General features: G+C 41.5%; 1 protein-coding gene across 1 annotated transcript in view; it reads left to right on the forward strand.

Annotated features, from left to right (window-relative positions):
* The window catches only part of PDE8A (phosphodiesterase 8A), a 178777-nt gene that overhangs the window by 124190 nt on the left and 32110 nt on the right, over positions 1-22477 (forward strand). Inside the window, exons 9-12 of the mRNA XM_075558040.1 lie at positions 4419-4507; positions 6233-6284; positions 6379-6421; positions 14855-14938. Coding sequence (XP_075414155.1) covers positions 4419-4507; positions 6233-6284; positions 6379-6421; positions 14855-14938 — 268 coding nt within the window. The remainder of the gene's footprint in view (positions 1-4418; positions 4508-6232; positions 6285-6378; positions 6422-14854; positions 14939-22477) is intronic.

Genomic DNA, 22477 nt, shown 5'->3' on the forward strand with positions numbered 1-22477 from the left:
TCAACACTTAAGATTATTGTGGCTGAATCCACTTAGATTTCCTGTCCCAAGATTTTAAATTTCTAGCCATTCTTCCCTACACTATTATGTGGTTCATCTTAGTGAGTTACCATTCTGATCATTACAGCGCTTGGGCCTACCTAGCCCCCCAACCTGGCTGCTAGAATTCCAAGTCTTGCTTCAGCCTACTTTTTCCATTCAGCCAACAGAAGTTCCAGGTGTTCCTTGGGCATTCCCTGTGTATAGACAATGTGCTCAGCTAGGAGAGCATGATGCTGATGATTTAATTCTTAAAGTAGTAGGCACCAAACATGGACTGCATGAGACATAGCTGGGAAGCCCAGCTTAGTGCTTAGTTTGCCCTGAAGCAGAAGGGTGGAGGGTGGGAGAAGTGCAGACCCTCACTGAGTACCATTTTGAGGGGAGTTCAGCATGGAGACTGAGGCCTTTGCAGAATGACTTGTGCCATAATGCCTGCCATGTGTGAGGTCTTTGCTATGAGTTCATGTGTATTTCCTGATTTAATCTTCGCATCCGTATCCCTAAGGGAGGCACTCCTATTATATAAATAGATACATTTTGTTTTCATTGGTGACATCCTTGTTAGCCACACAGCCATTAGGCAAATTGTCTTGTCCCTGTAGATGGGTTGTTTCTTCAGCCTTGAGCTTGCAGTGATTTGTTATACCTTTATCCTGGGATCTGTCAGCCCTCCAAGTCTACTCAGAACTGGTGGGAGGAGAAAATTCTGAACGTAGTTGTCCCACTCTGCCCAGAGAGGATTATTGATTCCAGGACATTCCCTACCACCATCCCATTCCATGGATACTAAAACCTAGGAACATTTAAGTTCCCCCCTCCCTTTTTTTTCACGATTTGATATTTTTGTTTATTTTTTTTAATTGGCCCTCATACAGACAGTCCTCCGATTACAAATGGTTCCCTTCCTAAAGCTCTGAGTCAAAGTTGTACAAAAATAACTAGCAAGCAGTGTGTGCCTAACATCAGTCAGTCAAATGCATGTCTTTTTTAAAAAAATCATTTTATTGGGGCTCTTACAACTCTTATTACAAACCATACATCAATTGTATCTGACATATTCACGCATATATTCCACCATTCTTTTCTAGACATTTACTTTCTACTGAGCCCTTGGAATCAGCTCCTCCTTTTTCACCTCCCTCATCCCCACCCCCAACTCTCGTGGCCCCCTGATAGATTGAAGATTGTTAATTATTTTCAAATCTCACTCTGACTGCCGTCTCCCTTCCCCTCTGGCTTCTGTTGTTCTCCCCCAAAATGGGGGTGTGTGGTTATTTGCCATTCATTGCGATAGGTGTCCCCCTTCCTCCCTAGCTTTCCCCTACCCTTTTGGTGTCTCTATTCCCATTCCTGTTCCTGGGTTCCATGTGTTGTGAGTTTTATCTCTTGCCTATACCTATGTCCATGCTCCCGTCTAGTCTAGATTGGGAGGCAGCACGGAGGTCGTGATAGTAGGGGTGAGGAGGCACGTTTCACAGTATAATATATAGCATACTTTTCTGTGAATAAAAAAAATAAACACTTTCAGATATATTAAAATATCTTCAGTATCATTCATAATACAATGATAATAATGTTTTGATGTGCCTTGAAAAATAGCTCTCATTTTTATTATGAACCATTACATGTACCTTGAATTTTTTTAAAAATACATTGATTGGGGCTCTTACATCTCTTATCACAGTCCATGCATTCATCTAGTGTGTCAAGCACATTTGCACATATGCCACCATCTTCATTTTCAAAGTATTCTCTTCCCACTTGAGCCCCTGATATCAGCTCTTCCCATTTACTTAAGTCCCTTTTATAAAAGGGTATAGGATTTGCATTTAACCCACACACTCCTTTATTTTAAATCATCTCTAGATGAGTTATAATTATATTACAATGTAAATGCAATATCAATAGTACTTTCTCTCTCTTAACCTTTTAGGGATTGTTTTTTCCCAACTAATTGCTTTTACTTTACTTTCTTTTTGCATACTTTCAGCCCATGATGTGGACTCCACGGATACAGCAGGCCGCCTGTGTCTTTGTGAGAGTGCTGATTTGCATCAGTCTCCCAGATTTCTCTCTCTCATATATTATATATATGTATTTATATTTTTCTTATATTTTAATGTGTATTTATGTATATTTTTCTCTCATATGGGAGACTTATGCAAGACACACACACACACACACACACACACACATTCACTTGAGACCGAGCTTCAAACCTATTCTTCCTGGTTTAATCATGGCCAATGAAACAGTACTGAATGGACCCAACTTGTAAATTGTGGGCATACTAGAGCAATAACTGGAATGGGGAAAATTACAGGTTGACAACATCCTGCTTACGTCCTCCTTAGCAATCTACGCCTCTTCTGAGTCTCCAATTCCAGGGTTTTGACCCATAACTTTTCCCATTCTGGTTGTCATTCTAGATTTCCTACATTAAAAAAATTCAGGTCTGTTTTAATCAGTTGTGATTGAACAAGTTTGAAGCCCTGGCCACACGTCAGTAACTTTTAGTACATTGGCATAGTTGTACCCCTATCACCACATTTTTTGCTGTATTTCTCTCAATGGCAAGTTTCCTTCAGTCTGTCTGCTCCAGCTTCTCTAGGTTCACCCTCTATTGCTGCCTAGGGCCCTTTGTTCACCTTCCACTGCTTTTGGGATGATTTTGCAGAGGCCTTAGTCTCCAGACCGAGCTTCCCCAAGAACTGTTGCATTGGAGGCCTCTGCGTTACCTAGTGCTGCCATGGCGAGGGGACTTCAAGTGAGGGTTTTGAAGTCCAGGTATTTATTTTATTGCAGTTCTGGAGCCTAGAAGTTCAAATTAGGGTGTTGGCACTAGGAGAAGGTCCTCCTTTCCAACTTGTAATAGCTACTGGCAATCCTTGTCATTCCTGGACTTGTAGATGTTTCTGCCTCCATGGCCACTCGGTGTCTTCCCCCTGTGTGTCTCTGTGTTTCTTTCCTTTTCATAAGGTACTGCTCAGAAGGAATTAGGTTAAAGACCAGCCCTTCTCAGGTATGGCCTTATTAGTATAAAATGAAACCAGTTTCCAAACTGGGTCAGTCACTGGGACAGAGGCTGGGATGTCACCTATCTTTTGGGGGGACATAATTCAATCCACAACAGGCATGTACCTCTCTCTGCTCCCTGGCAACCTAAGCACCGAGCTGGGCTTCTCGGTCTATTTTTCCATGCAGTCCTTTCATGGTGCCCATTGTTTTCAGAATTGTATCGCTATTCATCCTTTGCTTGTGTCAGGGTGCCCTGCTTTCTCTTTGAACTACTTTGCCAGAAGAGTCTGAAGATGAGATCTTACCATAGGCATTTGACAACGAATGGACTAAAAAGAGGCAAAGGATTTCGATGCAGGTCATCATGCCCCAAACATAGGCTGTTATAGAGTTCACTTTGTGTGGGAGTCTGGTCAGGAGACTTCCAGCTAATTCACTACGGCTGCACATGGTGGTCCACTTCCTGTCTGGGTCAGCACTAAGGCCTGAGGAACTCCAGAAGATTAAGATGAGGATTGGATGCTGTAGATTCAGTGTCCTGTCCTACTGTGGGTTTTATGGATTTCCATAGCTGGAGGCTCTCAGTGACATCTTCAGAATCTCTCAGGATTGTGACAAAATCTAGATCCATTCTAGACTTCTCCCCACCAACTCTAAGAGTAGGGGGACTACCTGCAACCCCTGGTCTCTCACTCCCAGCCTACTGCAGTCATGTCCTGTGCACTCCTACATTTTAAAACTGAAGCTCTTCCTTGAAAGGTCCTGGTGTTCTTTCTGATCATGATAGTAGGACTAATGTGATGGCAGCCCGAGGCTCTCAGGTCTTGTCTCTTTGTTCTACTTGAGCTTGGTCCTGATCGGTCCTTCCTTCAGAGAGACCAGAACCCACCCAAATCTGAGAGGGCCTTGGGCCCTTCAGCTAGAGACGCTGTCCTGCGCCAGTCCTGAGATCCTCTTCTCTCTCGAATGCAGGGCCAAAGGCCGGACTGCCTCCTCCTTCACTGCAAAGGAGAACTTTTGAGAGAAGGAACCTGCGAAAGGGTGTGTTCTTCATTAGTGTTCCTGGGAGGCTCTAGCTAACAGAAAACCCCTGAAGACATATGCTCTCTTAGGCTGTGGTCCCCTAACCTTTGTCACTAACCCAGGATGAGATGGCCATTGGAAGCTCAAAGCTTCTTCCTGAGTTGGTACAAAAGTCTGACCACCACAGTATCAGATTACTCAAAATTATATTTGGGATATGGGAGAATTTTCTATCCTAAGTGTGTGAGCAGTGATAAATCAGAACCTAAAGTGGGAAATTATTTGGGGTTTATATTTTGAACAGAAAGTATATGATGCTTATATTTCATTTATAGGAGTGGCAAGGAATTTACTGCACCAGAAAGAAAAATGGAGATAGTATACAACAGAACGTGAAGATAATACCTGTCATTGGACAGGGAGGGTAAGTGGGAAGCAAGTACTTAAATAACTTCACTATGTCTGCAGCTACTTCAAAATTGCTTTGAATGCATAAGAACTGTTTGAAGAAGTCCAGGAGGAGGAGGACATGTACAAAGTCAGGGTGTCATTGAATGGTCTTCCAGGGTGGCTTCCACCTGGAGCCCCAGGGCTGCAGATCAGGTCAGTCCTGCTCTAGCCCCATGGACACACCAGAGACTGGTTTTAAAGCTGTGGGGTGAGAACTCTGACGTAGACTCCTGTTGCTTAAGAGATTTTGGCAGATTACTCATCTTAATATCTGATATTCTGATTTGAACAAAACCCTCGGTAGCACAAATTGCTAGACCCTCATTTATTAGCCAAAACAGTTGACAGTTCAAACCCACCCAGAGGTGCATTAGAAGACAGGCCTGGCAATGCCTGGGATGCAGTTCTGCTCAGAAACACACAGGGTGCCGTGAGTCCACGTAGACTTGAAAGCAACTAACAAGAACAGTGTGGTATTTCTGCAAATACCTATCAACTTCGATAAAACCTGTCTTAAATACTACTATTCATGGTATTGTGATGTAAATTAGATGTGACTATGGATTGGAAAGTGACATGTATTAGGAATTTAAACATTTTTATAAGATTATTTCAAAGTCTAAAGAAATTATATGAAAAGAGGAATATGATAAGCATAAAACTTAGAGTACCAACAAAAAGATATGACACCTTTGGAAGTGATGGAATGCAGAAAATTAAATCATGCGAAGAAATGCTTATGATACGATCTTAAATGCAAAGAGCACAATGTAACATGATGGCTCTGTGTGATTTGGGTCAGGAAAATCCATCGTGAAAATGAAAGATTTGGGGAAAGAACAGGAACAGGTATGGCCATGGTGGCTTCCATGTCTGTCCTGCTGGTCGAGCTTTGGCCCTCTCTGGACAGGCTCTCATCACTCCGTCTCATGCTGACTGCAGCCCTGTGTGGTCGGCCCTGGGTCCGCCGCAGTTTTACAGATGAGGGAACAGGCTTCACGAGGTGTGGTTTCTCCCGCGAGGTCTGGCTGCTGACAAATGGCAGAGCCAGGCTGCAGATCTCAGCACACACGTGCTTTGTCACCAGGCTTCTGTCATGTGCCAGCTGGTGACTGCTTCAGGGAGCTGGATCTGTGGGCTCTCTGTTCTCAGTCTTTGCACTTTTATGTCCTTTCCACCCCCCCCAAAAATGCTTTTTATAAGTCTATAAGGATTTGATTATCGGGGACAAACATGCATAGAAGGAAAGCACAATAAATCAATCTGAGATAAGTAAGCAGCTTTTGAGATAAGCCCACGCCACTTTGTGTTAGGTTCCCAGTTAGTGAGTTAGATGTGAAAACTAGCCCTCGATGTGACCACTGGCTGTGTCCATGAATGACTAGGAGCAGTTAAGCTAAAGGTTAACAAGCAGTAGATCTTTTTAAACATTCGAGTTTGGGGGTTTGTTTTACTTGTCTGTTGTGACTTATAGAATGTGTTTTTGTTTTTCTGAAGAGTCACTTTTCTACAGAGATGCCACAGCTAGCGATAGTCTGTAGATACTTCTTCCTTTATTGGTGGCCTTGGCCACGGCTACTAGAAGAACTATCTCCAAAGCATTTTGTGTGAAGGGGAGGTGCTCTTTTCATAAAGAAAATTAGCTACATGTTCATCAAGTTAGACAAGCAAGGAATAACGCATTGTTTTCCACTTGCAGAAAAATTAGACACTATGTGTCCATTATCAGAGTGTGCAATGGCAGCAATAAGGTATGTAAAGAGGGGGACCTTAGTGCACCCCAACAAGATTTTTTTCTTTTTGTATAATAATTGGAAATAATGACTTTTAAAATTCATTTTTTAGGCTGAGAAAATAGCTGAATGTATTCAGCCAGAAGGTCTTTCAGGTAAGTGTGCCCTGGAACAAGTATGGCCATGGTGCCCATACTCATTCTTAGGGGTCAACACGCATTTGAGAGGCTTAAAAAAAAAAAAAAGCTCTTTTCTGGTTGCCACAGCACTAGGAAGCATGAGTAGCAAAGTCTCTCTACGAGGCGGTGCGGGAAGTCCTGCACAGGAACCAGCGCAAATGCCGGAAGTTTTTGGAGACGGTGGAGCTGCAGATCAGCCTGAAGAACTCCGACTCTCAGAAGGACAAACGCTTCTTGGGCACAGTCAGGCTTAAGTCCACCCCGCGCCCCAAGTTCTCAGTATGTGTCCTTGGCGACCAGCAGCACTGCGATGAAGCGAAGTCCATGGACATCCCTCACATGGACATCGAGGCGCTCAAGAAGCTCAACAAGAATAAAAAGCTGGTCAAAAAGCTGGCCAAGAAGTATGATGCCTTTTTGGCCTCAGAGTCCCTGATCAAGCAGATTCCTCGAATTCTGGGCCTGGGCCTGAACAAGGCCGGCAAATTCCCTTCCCCGCTGACCCACAATGAGAACATGGTGGCCAAGGTCGACAAGGTGAAGTCCACCATTCAAGTTCCAGGTGAAGAAGGTGCTGTGTCTGGCAGTGGCAGTTGGCCACGTGAAGATGACAGATGATGAACTAGTGTACAACGTCCACTTGGCTGTCAACTTTTTGGTTTCACTGCTGAAGAAGAATTGGCAGAATGTCCGTGCTTTGTACATTAAGAGCACCATGGGCAAACCCCAGCGCCTGTACTAAGTCACGGTTCAATAAACTTTGTTGTTCCTGTTTAAAAAATTAAAAAGACACAAGGCGAGCTTGCCTGGTGCAGAAATGGGGCTCTATCTTCCTGGCCCTGTGGCAGCATTTGGTGCCATGTCTTCTAAACTGGTTTGTGAGTTGAAAGACCCAAGGACGAGCGGGAAACTGATAGCTACCTGCGTGTGCCAGGGCCCTGGTCAGGTTCTGCCAATTCTAGAGTGGCACTCAGGTTTTGGGGAGAGAACTGGCCCCCTCAAGTGCATGAGTTATGTGAAGATGTCTAGAGTAAAGGGTGGTTTGATGGCCTTCAGAGGCAGACCATATTGGATTTCAGGCTACAGAACTTTAGCAGAGACCTCTTCATGTACCCCTGAACCGTAGACACCAACAGCCCACAGAGAAGGAGCTGGACCCCACCAGACTTGTTTCTTTCACTTCATGTTTCTTTCCTTTGGATCACCATCTGCTCATGTTCACATACGTGTTAGACAGATGCTTTTCTGTGGCTTGGAATTGCCTGGTTTCTTCAAATGTATGTCATGGTGTCAGCAAGCCACCTTCCTGGGTGACTGGCATGGGGCTGTGATGGTGAAGGTCCCTTTTCCAGCTCCAAACTGGAACTTCTCCCTCAGGTGCCTGTCTGCCACGCCAGCCTTGAGCCCTAGTTCCCAGGGGAGTCTCCAGGGAGAAGACCTTGTCTGCTCCTTTTATGTGCTTGGTGATGTGCTTCCCCGAGCAATTCACTAAGGTACAAGGTACCATACTGGTTGTTTTACGTACTTTGTCTGTTTTACTGAAACCTCATAATAACACAGCGAGTCAGGCACTTTGTAGACAAAAAGTTCCTCTTTTGCACATAAGGGAACCGAAAGGAAAAATAATTTCCCCAAAGATAGCCACCTAGGACATGGCAGAGCTGGTACTTGAATCTGACACAGCTGACTGGAAAGCTCTGAAGCGCATGCTGGGAGAGTTCCTCCGGGCTCAAGAACATTCCGTGTGGACAGGTGTTCTAGACATGTCTGTGGAGTATCTGCTGTGTACCAGAACGCTGTGCTTTGCAAAGAGGTTAGGATTAGATAAGCAAATGTTGCTGGTCAGCAACGGTATTTGCAAATAACCCAGATGTGAAACTGATGAGACTGAAGCCGGGAATGGTAGAAGGGTGTGGAAACTTTGATGCTAACTAGGAGAGGGAAGGAAAAGGCTGATTTCTGGAGACCACCTCCATGGAAGGAAGGAGGAAGCAGAGCTGAGAAGTGGAGATCAGCCAGGGAGAGTGTCACTGACTCCCAGGGAAGGCACAGTCGGGCAGATGGGCACGGAGACAAGTCCGGGCAGTACAGAACAAGCAATAGGTGGGCTTCCCATTTAGTACCTCACAGCTCATTGGTGACCTGTAAGTATGATTTCAGGAGGGTGTGGAGGGCAGAGCCAGATGGCAGGGGATGATGGGAACCAGAAGTAGCTGCAGCCTGTGCAATACTCTTTATTCTGCAAGGTCATAGAGTACCTTCCCTTGCATTTTCTAATTCTTCAGAAGAGCCCCTTAAGTAGGCATGGCTGTCAATATTCCTTATTACAGAGGAAGAAACTGAGGCTCAGAAAGGTTCGATGCCAGCATAAAATCAGGCAGCCAGGAAGTGACTGGTTGGGCTGGGGGAGAGAATCAGTAACAGAGAAAATGTAGTCAAGATGACTAGCTAGGTCCTCTGAACGTAAAGCTGGCTATGCTGCTGGAAAGGGAGGAGAGACTGAATAGTCAGCCAGTCAGCACCAGCTGACCAGTAACACGACAAATAGCCCCGCATAGATGCAGCTTGAGAGATTCTTCCCTGGTCTGCATTTTGGCATTTTCCTTGAGATCAGTGATCGATAGCGACTTCAGAGTTGTTTCCAAGAGGCCTATAAACAGGGAAGTGAAAGGGGTCAAGCAAACTTTAGAGATATGGTATTGGTGTGGGTAAACGAGAGTAAAAGAGAGACCAGCTGAGAGACTCAGGATTTGCACAATAAATGTTAACTATCTCAACATCCTTGGGAGGTATGGTCAGTAGAAGTTAGAAACCATTATGATGTAGGAGATGAAAGAGAATAAACGAGGATGATGTCAAGACTTCTAGTCTGACTAGGTGGATGACATTACTTAAAATAGTGCAAGAGAAAGGAAAAAGTCTGCATAGGGGCAGATTTGAAACGATTCCATCTCATGTGCCTGGAACATTCTAATGGAACTCACTGAGTGACAAAAGACATGACTTTTTGAAATCTACTTCCTGTGTAGATTACAACTAGCCAACCTACTACCATCAATTTGATTCCAACTCTCAACCTCAATAGAGGGGTTCTGAGACCGTAAATCTTTACAGGAGCAGAAAGCCTCATCTGTCTCCCGAGGAGTGGCTGGTAGGTTTGAACTGCCAATCTTGCAGCTAGAAGTCCAATGCTTAACCCATAGGTCTCTTCCTATGAAGATTATAGCTTAGAAAACCCTATGGGATGGTCCTTCTACATCACATAAGGTTTCGCTGTGAATCAGAAGTTGACTGCAGTACAACAAGGGACTGGGGAGGGGAATATAGTAGGTGAGGAGTTGGTCAGGAATGGCGCTGCCAGTAATGTGACAAGCTCTGGTTGAGGTGGTATGGAGTGGGTTCAGGCGTCAGTGTATAGTAGAGGTGTTGTGGTTTGCTTTCAAGGACACGGCCATTGATAGACACCATAGACAACTGAAAGGATTTTGAGCTTTACTCTCCCAGGGAAAAGTGAGCTTCTGGAGGAGATGGTATCTGTTGTTGTCGAGTGGCCCAGGACAGTGATGCCTGGTAGGTGGCTGTTGACTGGGTGGTCTGCATGTGAGTGGAGACTGGACAGAGGGTGGTTCTGGTGCAGAACAAACACTCAGGAGCACTTGAAAAGTAGGAGTGTCTAAGCAAGTGTTCTGGAAGTCTGCTATGTTCTAGCAGAGTAACTTCGGGTCTTGACTTTGTGGAATCCGTGGGGCTCATACTATCAGGCCACAGAGTTAAAGAACAGGGTCAGGTCCTGTTGGTGAGCGATGCTGAATACTTACCAGTTCTCTCATCGCCACCCCGACTGCTTCTCCATGTTCCTTGGATTCACTCTGCAGGCTAAGAAAATGTTGCTAATTTTACTTTATTAGAAAGACTTAAGTAGATGTATGGATTGTTACAAAAGCTGTAAGATCCCCAATAAAATGATTTATTAAAATATATAAAAATATGTTTGACTCCCATTTCACAAAATATGAAACCAAGAACAATGACATGAAATCACAAAAAATGCAGAGCGCAGGCCCCAACTTATAGAAGCCTTTTTAGGATTCTTTCCATTTCCAAGCCAAGTACCTCTCATTAACCCATATTTGTTGAGCACTCACTGAATATGAGATGCTGTGCTCTGGGCTCTTTCAGGCGCTTGCTGCCTTGGTATAGCCATCAAGCTGACACAGAGCATTCTTGCTCTGAACATTTCTTGAGTACAGCTATGAGAGCCAGGCATTGGGAGACAGGATTGAGGCCCAGAAGCCCCACTTGCTGAGAGTAGCATCATGGTGTGGGTGGGTGGGGTTCAACTTAAGAATTTACTGGTAAAGTGCACAGGGACTCAGAGTAAGCAGTAATCTTAACAGGGCTGCTGGGAGCAGAAAAATCTAGTATTGACAGAGAAGTAAAGCAACTGAAATTTTAAGTAGGAAGTAAATCCCTTTTAGTCTTCCTCTAATCTTTAGTTTTACTGTAGTAAAAAATAAACATGCCATTTTTACATGTACAATCCAGTGACATTAATTATTATACCCACCATGTTGTACAGTCATCACTACTGTTCATTTCCAAGTTTGTTCATCACTTTTTTTTAAAGATCATTTTATTGGAAACCCTTATAGCTCTTCCCATACATTAATGGTATCAAGTATATTTGTACATACGTTGCCACCATCATTTTCTAAACATTTACTTTCTATTTGAATCCTAGGTGTCAGATCCTCTTTATCCCCTTCCTCCCCCCTTGATTAATTACAAATTATTATTTTAATATCTTGCACCAACTACTGCCTCCCTTCCCCCATGGTTTCTGTTGTTCATCCCCCTGAGGGGGTGTGTGTGGGGCACGGGTATATGTTGATCATTGCAATCGATTTCCCCATCTTCACCTCCTTTCCCCACCTTCCCCCTTTACTCCTAGTATCTCTACTCCCATTTGTGTTCCTGAGAGGTTTATTGGACCTGGATTCCATATGGCATGAACTCTTATCTGTACCAGTGGAAGGCAGGACTTGGGTGATGATAGTGTGGGTTGAGGAATCCTCAAGGAATCAAAGGAATATTATGTTTTATTTATTTTTATTAAAAGATAATTTTATGGGGGCTCTTACAGCTCTTATAACAATCCATACATCAATTGTATCAAGAATATTTGTACATAATGTTGCCATCATTATTTTCTAGACATTTACTTTCTATGACTCCTCGGTATCAACTCCTCTTTTTCCCTTGCCTTTCCCCCCCACCCTCATGACTCCTTGATAAATTATAGAGTATTATTTTCATATCTTATACCACCGCTGTCTTTGTTCCCCCACAGCTTCTATTATTTGTCTTCCGGGTTGTAGTGTGTGTGTGTGTTGATCATTGCGATCGGGTCCCACTTTCTTCCCTCTGCTCCCCATCTTCCCCCTATACTCTTGGTATCGCTTCTGGATTCCGTGTATCGTGAGCTCTTACCTCTTATCTGGACTTGTGCACATGCTCTGGTCTAGCCTGCAGTGGAAGGCAGGACTGGGGTCATAATAGCGGGGGGTGAGGAACCCCCGAGGAACCAGAGGAATATTGTGTGTTACATCAGTGCTATGCTGCTCCCCGGTTGATTCATCCCTTTTGTGAGGGGGGATGTCCCATTGTCTATAGATGGGTTTTGGTCTCTGTTATGCCCCCCCTCATTCTCAACAATTTGTTTGTTTGTTTTGGGTTTTCTGATGCTTGTTACCCAATCCTTTCAACACCTCATGATTGCACAGGCTGGTGTGCTTTTTTCATGTGGACTTTGTTGCTTCTCTGCTAGATGGCTGTTTATTTAACTTCAAGCTTTTAAGACCCCAGAAGCTATATGTTTTGATAGCAGGGCACCATCAGCTTTCTTCACCACATATGTTTATGCACCCACTTTTTCTTCAGTGATCGTGCCGGGAGGGTGAGCATCACAGAATTCCAGGTTGTTAGAATAGTGTTTTTGCATTGAGGGACTTGAGCAGAGGCCCAAAGTCCTCTGGGCTACTCAGACTACCTCAGTATATTGCCATATAAATAATTGTACATAGGCCAATACCTATACCTTTATGAATTAATATATTTACATATGTAAACATCTATGTTTATACCTCTGTCCATAGCTTTGCATTTAGATCTTTTCTCTGTTTCCTTTTACTGTCCTCCTGCCTCCCTCATCATGCTTTCCCTTCTTCTGCCTCTTAGTAATTCTTCTCACCTGGACTGCTATTGCTCCAACACCCCCAGAATCTCTGTCCTCTTCATTGTTGCTTTTAATTCCCTAGTTGTTCCTGTCTATGGCATTGCTTTCTCACTGCTCCTTTCCCCCCACCGCCTCCTCTCCCCAAGTCCCTCCAGAACTGTAGTTCCCATTGCTTTTTCCTCAGGCTTGCTTCCCATGCCTATCTTATATAGGCAGGCAAACCAACAGTAACAGAGACAAAACAAAAGATGGCATAAAAAGAGAAAAGAAAATAAAAATAGCAAAAAGAAAAAGCATCCGTAATTCCAGGTTTGGCAAAGAAGATAGACATCCATATTTGGATGGTGTGGGAAGGTAGGAAGGGAAGGTTTCCCAAAGGTATTACCTGAACTGCATCTTCAAAGAGGGCAAAGAGTTAATTAGGTAAAGAAGGTCCAAGTGGAGTAGGCACTTTGTCCAAGGTATGGCGCTTTGGGAGGTAAACTGTTAGGTGCTATCAAATAGATTTTGATTCATAACAACCAATGTGGCAGTAGAACTGCCCTTTGGGGTTTCAAGGCTGTAATCTTTCTAGAAGCAGATTGTCGCATCCTTTTCCTGTGGACTCAAACTACTAAAATTCAGTTTGCAATCGAACACATAACTTGTGCAGCCAGAATTTCTTCATAGGCGAACTGGAGTATTATAATAGTTAATGACAGCTAGAGAGGAGATCCGTAGTTTCGGACTTCATGCTTTTATCCCCCAAGGAGTTTGAAGGGTTTCTAAAGAATACAATGAGACATAGGATCATTGATTTAGAGATGATGGGTAGAAGGAAAAGAGGGCTGAATTAAGAAGAATCATGAGAGATTTACTGTAACACGGGTTCAGTCACCTGGAATAAAAAACAGATTTGGGAGAAAATAACAAGTTTGGTTGAGATAATCAGTTTTTAAATGCCTGGAAGTTGTTCAAATGTAAGTGATAAGATGCACTTGGGAGGGTGACCTGGAATGAGACCGCTTCACAGGAATTAATTAAAGCAATAGGAAGATGTGAGATCCCCCTTGAGGTAATGTTGACTAAGAAGAGTTAATGATGGAACATTGGGAAACATCAGGGTGACTAGTGAAGAGGAACTTATCATGGAAATTAGAAGGAACAGCAAGCAAGGTGCAAGCCGGAGAATGGACTTACGGAAGCCAATAGTTTCCAGGAAGTGTGATTAGATGTGTCTACAAAGTTATATTAGAAAAGAACTGAACCGTGGCATTGGATTTTGCAATAAAAAGTCATCGTGACCTTGTCAGATCCACTGCCAGTGCCTACAAGTATATAGCAAGTGAAGAACCTTCTTGATGGTGGGAAAGGGACTACGCTAAGGGCCTGCATTGAGATGCTCTTTGTGAGCAGAAGAAAGGGCCCAGATGAGAAAGCAGACAGATAGGAAATTCAACATGTGTGCAGGAAGACCTTTATGCAGCCTTGCCATTCACTAGGATAGCGCCCCGTCTCCTCATCTATGAAATAGGGATGCCTATCTCAAGTTTCCTGGGTGCCCAGGAAAGCATCCAGCACTATGCATTGCCCCAGTAGGTAAGAAGAAGAAAGAACAAGGAGGAGGACCAACTTCACCTCCCAAGGTGATTAGAGGATGAGAGAGTGAAAGGTAGACTTCTGTTTGAAGCCTAGAAGAATAGTGGTACCATTTACAAAACAGGAGGGATGCATGTTTGAAGAGAAGATAAACATTGGAAATATACCCCAAACCAGTATTCTTTTTAGGAAAAAAAAAAGAATATTCTTCCCCTAGAATGTCCGAAAGCTTATTTTCTAAAGAAAATACGGATAAAACATAACCCGCCATTTTACAAAATTATGTAGAAATGTAAAAGAAATTCTCTGGAGTTTAATTCTGTGTTTTTGCTGTATGTCTTAGAACTCCATAATTATATAGTTGGAAATTATAAAGCTCTTATGACTGGACTTGGGGAAACCTTTTGAGAGAGCCAACCCCTCAAAACCCAATTGTTCATATTGATCTCTGTACACTGAATTTGTGTGTGTGTGTGTGTGTGTGTGTGTGGCACCTTAAGTTGTGGTGTATTCTTATTTTGGTAATTTTAGATTATTAACTTTTGCTAACGGTTAATTCATTGAAGAAATGATACCTAATTGAAATGTATCCGCAGATATGCAGACAGGCAACCTTATTAAAGACAAGAGAAAAGACTCACTAGATGTCAAGTCTTTTACCAGTCGATCAGGAAATGAAGGTAAGTGACAAAGACAAGAAAAACAAATAACCTTTTAAAAAAATTTTATTAAATACTTTTACTCTGGGGGCTCTTACATCTCTTGTCACAATCCATACATTCATCCATTGTGTCAGTCACGCTTGCACATAGGCTGTCCATCATCATTTTCAAAGCATTCTCTTCCCACTTGAGCCCCTGATAATCAGTTCCCATTCCCCCGCCTGCCCTCCCTAACAAACCCTTGAAAAGTTATAGATTATTATTTTCATATTTTACATTGTCTTCCATCATCCCTCACTCACTTTTCCGTCTTCATCCTACTGGGAGGGGGTTATATGTTGATCCTTGTGATCGATTCTCACTTTCTCCCTCCACCCTCCCCTAATCCTCCTGGTATCTCTGCTCTCATTGTTGGCCCTGAGTGGTTTATCTGTCCTGGATTCCCAGCGTTGCAGGCTCTTATCTGTAGCAATGTGCATGTTCTGGTTTAATCTGATTTATAAGATAGAATTGAGATCATGATAGGGAGGGGGTGCAGGGAGGAAGCACCAAAAAACTAGAGGAAAGTTGTGCTATACTGCACCCTGACTGGCTCATCTCTTCCCTGTGACCCTTCTGTGAGAGGATGTCCAATTGTCTACAGATGGTCATTGAGTCTCCCCTCCATGCCCCCTCCCCCATTCACATTGGGTATGATTTGTTCTGTGTTTTAGATACCTGATATCTAATCCCATCAACACCTCATGATCACTCAGGCTGGTGTGCTTCTTCCATGTGGGCTTTGTTGCTTCTCAGCTAGATGGCCATTTGTTTATCTTCAAGCCATTAAAACCCCTGATGATAAATCTTTTGATAGCCAGACACCTTCAGCTTTCTTCACCACATTTTTGCTTATGCACCCATTTTGTCTTCAGTGATTGTGTAGGGAAGGTGAACATCACAGAATACTGGATTATTAGAACAAAGTGTTCTTGTGTTGAGGGAGTACTTGAGTGGAGGCCCAGTACCCATCTGCAACCTTAATTCTTAACGTATAGATATGAGTACATAGTTCTATTCCCCTCTCGTTATATATAAATATATTTACATATGTACATGCCTGTACTTAGACATCTCTAAATGTCCTTTGCCTCCTAGTTCTTTCCTCTATTTTCTTTTCCTTTCCTCTTGTCCCACCATCATGTTTAGCCTTCCTTCAAGTTTAGTAATTCCTCACTGCTACATTGCCTTTGATTAAGCCCCACTAGGCATTCTACATCCTTCTCTCCATTGATTTTAGTTCATTTGTTGTTCCCTTGTCCCTGGGTTGTTTCCCCCACTCCTTCCTCTCTCCCACCTACCCTTCAAAGCAAATATTCTTAATATCAATGTGAAACACACAGACAAGATCCTCTCTCCCTGTCTTGTCTCCCTGCTAACTGGCCACCTCCAGTTTATGAGAGTGGAGGGTGCAGAGTACTTTCCTGCTCTTGAAACCTTTGTCTTCTCTCCTCATTCCTAACCCCACAACAATCCTTTCTAAGCCTTTTAATGGAGTTGAGGGAATAATGAAAAAGAAAATATACTAAGTGGTAGCAGTAGAAGATGTTAATTTAGTGTTTTAATTGTATTAGTAATATATTTGCTAAGTCTTAAAGATGTAGTCCATTATGGGTTACAGTTTGCTCTTAACGCTTGACTTTTTGAGGTTTTATCCCAAATTTTGGATTATAAAAGATTTTTAAGTAAATACTATTTAAGTTCTTTTCAGTATCTGACAATATTTAGAATCAAGAAAGATGTGTGTCGGGGTTATATCCTCCACCATACTTAATTCATTCTGTGTGCTGAGCAAATCATCAGAGAAGCTGGACTATATGAAGAAGAATTCTGTATCAGGTTTGGAAGAAGACTTTTTAACAACCTGTGATAAGCCAATAACAACCTTGCTTGCTGAAAGTGAGGACTTGAAGCACTTTCTAATGAAGATCAGCCTTAAGTATGAATTACAACTCAATGTAAAGAATATCAAAATTTAAAAAAAGGACTATCAAAATCTTCACAACTGGCCCAGTCATCATAAATGGCAAAAATATTTACTTTGCTTGGATCTACAATCAGTGTTCATGGAGGCGGCCATCAGCAAAGGCCATTTATAGAGGTCTAAATACAGGCATATATATATGTAAATATATTTATAACGGTAGGGAAATAAATCTATGTACATATGTTAAATATCAAGGTGGCAAACAGACATTGGGCCTCTACTCAAGTACTCCTGCAACAGAGGAACACTGTTCTAATAACCCAGCATTCTGTGATGCTCACCTTCCCGACATGATCCCTGAAGACAAAATGGGTACATAAGCAAATGTGGTGAAGAAAGTTGATGGTGCCTGGCTATCAAAAGATATAGTGTCTGGGGTCTTAAAGGCTTGAAAATAAACAAGCGGTCATCTACCTGAGAAGCAACAAAGCCCACATGGAAGAAGCACACCAGCCTGAGTGATAATGAGTTGTCCATGGGATTAGGTATCAGGCATTATAGACCCAGAACAAAAAATAATTTCAATGTGAATGAGGGAGTGTGGAGTAGAGACCCAAAGTCCATCTGCAGACAACTAGACATCCCCTTACAGAAGGGTCAACAAGAAGGGACAAGCCAGTCAGGGTGCAGTATAGCAATGATGAAACATACAACTGTCCTTGTTATTTAATGCTCCGTTCCCCCCCCCCACTATCATCCCAATTCTACCTTACAAATACAGCTAGACCATAGGATGTACACTGATACAGATCCGAGCCTCAACACAGGAAATCCAGGACAGATAAACCCCTCAGGGCCAATCATGTGAGTATCGATATCAGGAGGGTAAGGGTAAGGTGGAGCGAGAAAGGAGGAACCGATCATAATGATCTACATATAACCCCATCCCAGGGAGATGCACAATAGAAAAGTGGGTGACTGAAGGGTGACATTGGTTAGTGTAAGACGGGGAAAAAATTACCATATATACTCGTGTATAACCCAAGTTTTTTCAGCACATTTTTTAATGCAGTTTTTGTGGTAAAATTAGGTGCCTTGGCTGATATTCAGGTTGGCTTACACTCAAATATATGCAGTATAAATTATCAAGTGTTCATGAGGGAGGAGGGGTAGGGGACAGGGGGTATTTAGCTGATATCAAGGGCTCAAGAAAAAATTGTTTTGAAAATGATGATGGCAACATATGTGCCAATGTGCTTGACATGTGGATGGATGTATGGATGGTGATAAGAACTGTAAGAGCCCCCGATAAAGTGATTTTTAAAAAAAGGAAGCCACCATGAAGAGATGAAAAGACATGTTGCATGAGGTACATCTGCTGCACAAGACTAAAGTGGTGAAAAGCTAGGGGGTCACTTTGAAGGCTAAGGTGTGCCTGACCCAGGCCAGGGTCTTGTCAGTTGCCGCAAAGAAAAGTCAATGGGTTTACATTGTGCCATGGAAGAATATTGAAAGTGCCATGCAACAGCAATAGGCAGTGACCTAAAATTACTATAAAAAACATTCTACTTAATAAAAAAGAGCTACACAAATCAAAATAAGGAATGACATAACATTTCTGCAATGAAGACAACAGCAACAAAGTGGAACAGAGTAGATAATTAATAGTCAAACAGAATGTATCGAGTCATTCACAAAAGACAACAAACTTGTGAATTTGGACAAAGAACCAAAAAAAAAAATCCTCAAAGAAAAAATTAAAACCTCAACACAACAAAAATATAATCATGTTAAGCAGTAAAAAAGACTTCATTATTGACATGAAAATCTGTAAACAAAATAAATTCAGCTCCAAAATTATCAAGGACATAGAAATTAATATAATAAAAACATATATAACAGCAACATTGAATGTGAACGGATTGAACTCACCAGTTAAGAAACAAAAACGAAGAGAATGGATTAGAAAACATGACCCTTTAATATGCTGATTACAAGAAATATACCTTAGATATAAAGAATAAAAATAAAAGGATGGGAAAAAATATCATGCTAACATACAATTTTAATTTTCTGACAAATTAAACATCAAAGTAAAAACTCTAATGAGTGACAACGAAGGGCAATATATCATGAAAGCTTCAATTGAACATAAACTGTAATATCTATGTCCCAAATAAAAGACCTCCCAAATATATTAGTCAAATTAGACTATAATATGATAGTACTAGGAGACTTCAACACAACACTTTTGAGCAAAGATAAATCAATTAGAAAAATCAACAGATACAGAAGAACTAACCACAATCAGATTGATCTTAGACATATATAGAACACTTCAAAAACAAAAGCACAATATACATTCATTTCTAGTGCTCACAGACATACTCCAGAGGAGATCACATTTTAGGCCATAAAGCCAACGTCAATAAATTCAACAACATCAAAGCTAGAAATTAACCATAGGACGATCAGCCCTAAAATAATAAATTCAATGAAATTGAACAACATTTTACTTAAAAATCAGAACTGGTAATTAGAACACACACTGGGTAATTAGAACACACACAAAAATTCCTTGAAACAAATGAGAACGAAAGTGCAATATACTAAAATTTCTGGGACATGGCGAAAGCAGTACTCAGAAGCCAGTTTGTAGCAATAAGTGAACATATCAAAAAGGAAGAAAGAAACAATGTATCAACTACAGTAATTGGAACAAGAACAGCAAAACAAACTTCGACCATAGAAGAAAAACAAAGATCAGAATAGAAATTGAGTCAGAAATAAACTAAAGAAAAAGAGACGAAGTTGGTTCTCAAGAAGGGAACATAACAGATCAGCAATGGGAGAAAAGCCAAGCCACAGAACTCTTGAGGAGCCCCCAAAATAGACCTGGTTAGAAGGGACAGTTCCTGGAACCCCTCAGAACTGTTGGGGAGATAGTCAATGGTCAGCAGACAGACCTGGAATTATGTATGCTTTTTCATTTTGGTTTGGATTTGGGAAGTTTTTTTTTCTCCCCCTTTTGATTAAATCTTTTGTTTTCTTTTTGTTTTGTCTCTGTTACTGTTAGTTTGCCTACCTATATAAGATAGGCATGGGGGAAAATGATTAGGACAAAGACTGTACTTTATACAATTGATGTATGTATATGTATGGATTGTGATAAGAGTTATATAAGTCCCTAATAAAATGTTAAAAGAAAAAAAGATAGGCATAGGAAGCAAGCCTAAGGAGAAAGCAACGGGAACTACAGTTCTGGAGGGACTTGGGAGGAGGAGGAGTCAAGAGAAAGGAGTGGTGAGCACACAGTGCCATAGACTGGGGAACAACTAGGGAATTAAAAGCAACAACGGGGAGGACATAGAGATCCTGGTAGTGTTGGAGCAACAACAGACTAACTGAAAGGAGTTACTAAGAGCCAGAAGGAAGGGTGAGTGTGATGGTGGAGCAGGAAGAAGGTCAAAGGAACAAGAAAGATCTAGAAGCAAAGTTATGGATAGAGGTATAAATATAGGTGTACTCGTGTAAATATATTCATAAAGATAGAAGTATTGGCCTATGTACATATATTTATATGACAATACATTGAAGATGTGGACAGACACTGGGCTTCTGCTCAAGCCCTCCCACTACGCAGGAACACTTTGTTCTAACAACCTCTCAATCAGTGATACTCACCCTCCCAACACAATTGCTGAAAACAAAGTTAGTGCATAAGCAAATGTGAAGAAAACTGATGGTGCCCAGCTATCAAAAGATATAGCATCTGGGGTCTTAAAGATTTGAAGTTAAGCAAGCAACCATCTAGGAGAGAAGCAGCAAACCCACATGGAAGAAGAATACCAGCCTGTGCAATCATGCGATGTTGACAGAATTAGGTAACAGAAGACCCACAACAAAAAGAACCATATTGTTGAGAATTGGGGGTGGGGGTGGGTGTTGGAGCAGAGACCCCAAACCCATCTATGGGCAATAGGACATCCCCTCACAGAAGGGTCACAAGGAAGGAATAAGTCAACCAGGGCAAAAGTATAGCACCAATGAAACACACAATATTCCTCTGGTTCTTTGATGCTTCCTCACCCGCCACTATCATGACCTCAGTCCTGCCTTTCTGTTCTGGCTAGACCAGAGCATGTACACTGGTACAGATAAGAGCTTATGACCCATGGAATCCGAACCTATCGCAATGATCGACGTTTAACATCCCCCCCGCCCCTCCAAGGGGATGAATAACAGAAACATGGGTGAAGGAAGACAGTGGTCGGTGTAAGATAAGAAAACAATAATTTATAATTTATCAAGGAGTCACCTGGGTAGGATCAGTTGTTAGGGGAAAAATGAGGAACTGATACCAAGGGCTCAAATAGAAAGTAAATGTTTAGAAAACGATGATGGCAACATATATAAAATATGCTTGATACAATTGATGTGAATACTGTAAGAGATGTAATATCCCCCAATAAAAAGATTTAATAAAAAGAAAACAAGAAGTTGATTCTTTGAAAGGAGTACCTGTCAAACCTAACAAAGGGGAATAAGAAATGAAATGGGCAGCATTAAAACAGTACCAATTGAGATTTAAAAAAATCACAATAATAGATAAAAAATTGTTTTCAAACAAATTTGAAAATCCTAAAGAAATGGACAACTTCCCAATGAATTCCCTACCTAAATAATCACAGACTGAGTAGAAAATCTCAAGCTTGTAACACAGTAAGACATAGATCTGGTCATTAAAAACTCAGCATCAAAGAGTCTAACATAAGATGATTTTGCTGGGGAGTTTACAGAAGAGTTAAATCAATCCTACATGAACTATTTCACTATATAGAAATGGACAATATACTACCATACTTGAAGCAAGTATAACCTTGATATCTAAGTCACGCAAAGACATCTCCAAAATTGGAAATTATAGACCAATATCTCTGATCAATATAGATGCCAAAATTAGCCAATGGAATTCAACAAAGCATCAAAAAAAAGTGAGATTCAGACCAGGTATGCAAGAATGGTTTAATACTAGAAAAGCAATCCACATAATCTACCACATAAAATAAAGGCTAAGAACCATATGATCTTATCAATTGGTACAGAAAATACATTTGATAAAATTCAGCATCCATTCTCGATAAAAACACATTCAACAAATTAGGAATAAAAGGGACAGTCCTCAACACAAAGAAGTCTATATATGTGAAACCAATGGCTACCATCTCAGTGCAGAGAAAACAGTTCCCCTTCGAACAGGAATCAGACAGTGTTGCCCTTTATCACCACTCTCACTTAATATAGTCCTGGAAGTCTTAGCCAGAGTTATGACATCAAGAAAATACTAAAGGTATCCACATTGACACAGAAGAAACAAAACTTTTTTCAGATGACATAGTCCTATAGAAAACACCAAAGATTAAATTTAAAATTTGCAGGAATTTTAAGATTTGACAGTACCAGTCTATAAGATTAACATACAAAAATCCATTCATGTAAATTTAAGAAGATACTGAACAGGAAATCAAAAGAATTACTATTTACAGTAACCAAAAGATAAAATATCTAGGATTAAATCTTACCATATAAAC

This window comes from Tenrec ecaudatus, chromosome 9 (genome assembly GCF_050624435.1).
Source record: "Tenrec ecaudatus isolate mTenEca1 chromosome 9, mTenEca1.hap1, whole genome shotgun sequence".
NCBI lineage: Eukaryota > Metazoa > Chordata > Mammalia > Afrosoricida > Tenrecidae > Tenrec > Tenrec ecaudatus.